Source organism: Arachis duranensis, chromosome 6 (genome assembly GCF_000817695.3).
Source record: "Arachis duranensis cultivar V14167 chromosome 6, aradu.V14167.gnm2.J7QH, whole genome shotgun sequence".
NCBI lineage: Eukaryota > Viridiplantae > Streptophyta > Magnoliopsida > Fabales > Fabaceae > Arachis > Arachis duranensis.
In genome coordinates, this window is record NC_029777.3 from 90,903,877 (window position 1) to 90,910,625 (window position 6,749).

General features: G+C 32.8%; 1 protein-coding gene across 1 annotated transcript; it reads left to right on the forward strand.

Moving 5' to 3' along the window:
- On the forward strand, positions 1–2,627 carry LOC107494551 (glyceraldehyde-3-phosphate dehydrogenase A, chloroplastic). The gene is made up of 5 exons (XM_016115598.3): positions 1–34; positions 400–497; positions 949–1,253; positions 1,630–1,874; positions 1,957–2,627. Exons 1-5 carry the CDS (start codon positions 1–3, stop codon positions 2,457–2,459), a joined length of 1,185 nt encoding a protein of 394 aa, XP_015971084.1. The 3' UTR covers positions 2,460–2,627.
- Positions 2,628–6,749: the final 4,122 nt, after the last annotated feature.

Sequence of the window (6,749 nt, forward strand, 5' to 3'; positions counted from 1 at the left end):
ATGTACACACATGCCTTGTGTAAGAAAATGCACGGTAGCCATATGATGATTGAAGCCACAACCCACAAGTGAGAAACACAAGTGAGAGAAGAACCAATCAGAACCATTCAATAGAGTGAGAGTGCTATCCATAATCTCATCCTCATGTGTCACAACCACACATCCATGCTCACCCTTTCTCTTTGGCGCTTATTAAACTTAACAACTCACAATATCATGAAACCTCATTCACCATTTTTTCTTCAAAGCTCTACCACCAATACAACTACTACTACTACACCTTCACTATGGCTTCGGCTACACTTTCTGTAGCCAAACCAGCTCTTCAGGTTCAATCAGCATACTATTATTACTATTACTGGTTGTTGTAGTAGTAGTAACATTATTTTTATGCTAAAGTTTTTTGTTTTCTTTTTTTTTTTTCATCTAGCTACCTTCCTTTCTCTAGGAAGACTTCAGATGACTTCCACTCTATCATTTCATTCCAGACATCTGCAGTAAGTGTATATACATTTCCTTCAAATAATTAATGCTTTATATGAATAAATTTGCTATTTTCTACTACAATGTATGTATACTTGTTTTGATACATAAAATAGAAAAGGAAAATTGAAAAAGGAAAGAAAAATCCAAAAAGTGTATACAAATTAAATAAATATTTCTGTTAGAACAAAGACATTTAGATTGTTAATATTTATGTGACATTAATGTTAGATCATGGGTTTGGACCCTAAATACACACTTTGGTCCATGATGATCAGATTATTGCACTTTCTTTCTTCCCTAGAGAACCAAACAGGGGATAGTCTGTACCAAAAAAGAAAACTCGGTCATCACATAGTCTCTAGAGAATCATATAGAGGAAGGGGAAGTATGTGATGAGTTGTTAGAAGAATTGTTTGAAAGAAAAGAAAACTGGATTCAGTAATGAGGTGTTAATTGTTTCAGGTTGGAAGCAGTGGAGGATACAGGAAAGGTGTGACGGAAGCGAAGTTGAAGGTGGCCATAAACGGTTTTGGCAGAATTGGAAGGAACTTCTTGAGGTGCTGGCATGGCCGCAAAGACTCTCCTCTGGATGTCATTGCCATCAATGACACCGGAGGCGTCAAGCAGGCCTCTCACCTTCTCAAGTATGACTCCACCCTTGGCATATTCGACGCCGACGTTAAGCCTGTCGGTGACGATGCCATCTCCGTTGACGGAAAGGTCATCAAAGTTGTCTCCAACCGCAACCCTGCTAACCTTCCCTGGAAGTAAGCTTCTACCTCTTTGACGTTAAGCGCTTATTACCAAAACCAAATAAACTGAAATTACTATAACTGCTTATGCTAATTACAAGTTACAAACCGAGTAATACTAGAGAAATAGAAAAAAAAATAGTAATTTATTTTGTTAATCTTCATGAAAAAAAAAAAAACTTTTGGGGTCAGCAATTTTGAGTTTTTTTTGTTATTGTGAGTATAAACATCAAATTATCGTTAATAAATAAATTTTATTAATTTATGTATACAAATTCTAAAAAATATAAGTACAAATTATATTATTTTATATCAACGAATTATAGTTTAAATGACATAATCTCTTTATATTCATCGCAAGATGTTATTAATATTTGATTGATTTGTGCAGGGAATTAGGAGTTGACTTGGTGATTGAAGGAACTGGGGTGTTCGTGGACAGAGAAGGTGCAGGGAAGCACATTCAGGCGGGAGCGAAGAAGGTTCTGATCACAGCCCCAGGCAAAGGTGACATCCCAACCTATGTAGTTGGTGTCAATGCTGATGCTTACAGCCCAGACGAACCCATCATCAGCAACGCTTCTTGCACCACTAACTGCCTTGCTCCCTTCGTCAAGGTCCTTGACCAGAAATTCGGTAATTCACCATTTGCGCTCTACAACATTCTTGTCCGTAACAGAAAATTAAACTAACTCCCACGTGACACGTGACGTGGCAGGTATCATCAAGGGAACCATGACCACCACTCACTCCTACACCGGAGACCAAAGGCTTCTTGACGCCAGCCACCGCGACCTCAGGCGCGCGAGGGCGGCAGCGCTGAACATCGTGCCGACCTCAACCGGAGCGGCCAAGGCGGTGGCGCTTGTGTTGCCGACACTTAAGGGGAAGCTGAACGGAATTGCATTGCGTGTGCCAACGCCAAACGTGTCCGTCGTTGACCTCGTTGTTCAGGTGTCAAAGAAGACGTTCGCGGAGGAAGTCAACGCTGCGTTCAGAGAGAGCGCGGAGAAGGAGCTTAACGGCATCCTCTCAGTGTGTGATGAACCACTTGTCTCCGTTGATTTCAGGTGCACCGACGTTTCATCTACCGTTGACTCTTCGTTGACCATGGTCATGGGTGATGACATGGTGAAGGTTATTGCATGGTATGATAATGAGTGGGGTTACTCACAAAGGGTTGTGGATTTGGCTGACATTGTTGCAAACAGCTGGAAGTGAAAGTCAAAGTCAAAGTTAGCCAACAATAATAATAATAATTGTTAATTATATGTAATTTTGTATTATTATGACTACTATTACCACTACACTTGTTAAGCTTCATTTTTCAGCTTTGTGCCAAGAACTTGTACCGAGAAATAGAACCATCAATTTTCTCTTTTGATTGCCTCTTATTGTGCAATAAAAATTCTTGCCTTCAACTCTAGAAGTTATTTAGAGTTAAGAGATGGTTATCGGTAGCTATAAATTGACTAGCGAATAATCAATAATGTGATGATACCTGACATAATCCAACAATAATATTGCAGTATTGCACATTCAAAACTTGGTTCATAATTAAAAAGATTTAACTCGTAATCCAAACGTCGAGGAAGATTTTTATTTAATTCACTGTGTCCTCTACTTTACTAAAATTGACAAAGACAACAGTCCTTCCTCCTCGCGTCGTTTTGGCTCAGACGTGACCTTCGTGGTTTTTTATAAATGACTCATTTTAATTTTTGAAATTAAATATTCTGTATTAAATTAGTTCTTTTATTAGTTTTTTTTATAAATTTAAAATTTTTAATATCTTTAAATATATTCATTTTAATTTTATTTTTTCATAAATTATTTAAATATAAATATTTATATAAAATATTTTTAAAATTTTAGTTTTAATTATATAAATTTTTTTTCTCCTGTATCTCTACTTTTTGGAAGTACAAAATGCTAAAATTTTAGAAATAAAAACAAAAATTTTAGTACCAATCTCTAAACCAATAAATATAATATTAAATTTCAATCTCCTAATCTTGTCTCGGTAAAGACACATTTACACATTTCTGTTATCTTTATTCAATAATGTCTTTTCTATTGTGTAGGTAGAACACAATTAAACAATGCTATTCTTATATATATTCTTTTTTTTCCTATAGTTATTCTTATACTACCTGTCTATTTAGCCAATTTTTTTATTTTTTTTAAAAAAGGAATTAATTTGATGCATGACATTCAATTTCAAAGACTAAATTAAGTCATTTGATGCAAAGCAAAAAGACTAATTTAGTGCATATGTAATGATGACATAGTGAATGACATATGGACAAATAACATTGTGATACGTAACATGATCAGACACGTGGCAAATAGCATTATAACCGTGATATAACCACCCATGTCAGTATGCCACGTGTTGCTGACCAACACGTCATCATATTGTTACACGTGATCAAATCATGAGGTGATACGTGTCACCAAAGGTCGACGTCATCAAGTCATGTCAGCGTGGCGTTAACGGAAAACAGGTCAATGATTAATATGGTATAATATTTTAATCTCAAAAACCGTAATTAATACAATTAAAATTTTAAAGATGATTTTAATATACAGCGTCAATCTTAGAGACCACTTTGGGTCATGGTTTGCAGAGCCGATGTAACACTCTTTTCAGTTAGCTTATGGGCTGTTACTTTTTATTTCACATAGAATCGGAGCTTTATTAGATCGACTATATTGGGCTTCATGAAATTTGAAAGAAGAAGTTATGAATTTAGGCCCATACCATTCACTCCAAAAAAGAAATGGTCTTTACCAACATGAAATGAAATTAGTTAAAGTAGTATGCTGATCTTTTATCAGTAATCTTGGATGAGTTTTGGTTTGGGAACACAAGAAGTCCTCGCTTAGATTATGTTCAATCAGCACCTACTTAGTCCTCGCTAAGATTGAGTTTTGGATTTCAACCTAGTGGAATCAGAATAACCACAATTCTTGGCAATATGATGCAAATGGCAATATGTTCACTACAACGAAAACTAATATTCATTTTCGTGACTGTTAGTGTAGAAAAAAAAATCATTATTTCAGAAAATAAGAGAAGTGCTAGGGGTCAGTAGATTTAGTGAGTTGTAGCCATCAATTAGTCATCAATAATGCATTTAATGGTGTAAGATTTCATCTAATGATAAAAAATCACTCATTTTTACTTTGCTAACTAAGTGCTGGCCAAATTTTAATAAATTTATTGTCCCTAAACTTTTCCAAAAATATACAAAACTATTAGTAAACACCATTTTTTTTATTAACGTTTGTTTATTACCGAGAGTCTATTACTCGAACCTTGAAGTGAGAGTAAAACATTTGTTTCATTTTGTAACTAAATATTTGAGTTCCAGTCCCAATCTCTATTATTTAACAGGAAAAAACCAAAATAGTATGAATCAAACAGCATAATACTGTATTAATTAGATGTTTTCTAATTTGAGAACATTATTTGCAGCTGGCATTTTCTTTCTCTTTCTCTAATAGCCTATAATTTTTATATATTATATTCAGTACAGTCACTTTAATACTGGTTAATTAAAACAGTGACCTATTACTTTGAGAAAATCTATATCACCGACTCTGAGAGAAATGTAATTTGTGTATGTGTAAGTAAGTAAGTTGTAACAATGCATTATTTGGTGATACGGTCCACACTGCACAATTTTTTGGACCCGTCCTGATCACTTTTTCTTTGTTGTTATTACTATGCACTTTTTATTCCAAAGAGTCCAAAAGGTCATGGTCTCCGAGATTAAAGAGTCAGAGATTGCTCCGCCATGTTTGAATTTTACATTTTAGGCAATAAAATAAGTATAAGGTGGCAAACAACCTCTACTACTATTCGTGTGGGGTTGATCATAATTTGTTTGTTTGAACAAACAAGGTTAATCTTTTATTTAGATTTTTCAAAACATTTGTTTCTTTATTAATTAATAGAAACAATAGTGTATTATTCCTTCTACTATCGATAGTTTCATTAAAATTAGTTTACAATTTGTAACATGATGGTAAAAAAAAGTGAAAAATAAATTCATAAATAATAATATAGAGCTGATATATTTAGTATTATTATCTACTATTTTTTTTTTACATAATTATCTACTATTTAATATGGTTGAATTTAGCAAACAAAGAATCATTTTATTTATGTATGGAAAGATTGGCTTGTTTGATTGTTTATAAATTTTTTATGAGGGATGCGATAGTCTGGTGATCACTTTATATTAGGTTAAGATGGTTATGAATGTATTGGATACTTTTTTGTAGCTTCGACTGCTTTTGTTGGAAAGACTTTCGTTACTTTACCTTGAAACACTATTTGTTGGGTCACCGTGAAAAACTTTCGATTACCGGGGAGATTTTGGAGAAGAATCAAATGAGATAACATAAAATGAGAAGACACCACATCTAACTCAAAAATTTAAAATGTCAAGTTAATGGATTTCTCATCTTATAAACTCTTCATTTTTCCTTGTTTTTTTTATGTGGGACTAACTTGATACACTTTTCACACTTATAACATTAACACAACACAACATTAACACAACACTTTTCACACTTATAACATTAACACAACACTAAAAAGTGTTATTTTCTAAACATTTTTTTTTGTTTTTGTGCTTTTTTTTGTCTTGAGATAAAATCGGAACAAAACCCAAGAGACTTTCATCAATAAGATTTTTTATTATTATAACCTTTAATTAACTTGCAAGATTGAATAATTAGTTTTGTTAAATATGTTAGTTAAAAAATAAAAATTAACAATATTGATTAAAATAAAAAATAAAAATCAATTATTAATCACCTATTAAAAAAAAATATGCAAGCCTTCCCATTTATTTGCTGTTATCAACCTCGCCCACAAAATACATCCATTTTTTTTCCTACGTATTGAAACCGTTCATCGCGCCTTGAAGCATATGCTGATATGCATGAGACATAGATTGGCACAAGTGCACAACTAGTATCAGTTTTTTTCTATTTAAATTCTCCAATCTTATATTGACATGAAGAACCTGATCAGCCGATCCACCAGTCACAACTTGACCTCATTATTTGGAAAGTTAAAACGTGTCTGGGTTTCCATCACCACCCCCTCCTTCCATGCATTAATTTGCTACACATGCTTTATTATTAGTCATTATAATTTTTGGTTTGGATTCAATAGATTAAAGAATAATTGGCCATGAATTTAAGTTTCATTAAAGGTTTAGTATTGGGTAATAAATGATTGTATACACAATGCACAATTCAAACCTTTAATAATTATTTAAACAGACTAGTGAATTAATTACTTAAAAATTTTAATTCGTTTTTTTTATCAAAAATAAAAAAATTTAAATTCGCAACCTCTTAAACGAGTATGAAAAAAAATGCCATTTGAACTATAACTCACAAACAATTTCAATTCGTTATTATTAGTCATTATGTACTACTTTTTTATTATTATTATTATTATTATTATTATTATCTTAAAAATTCATA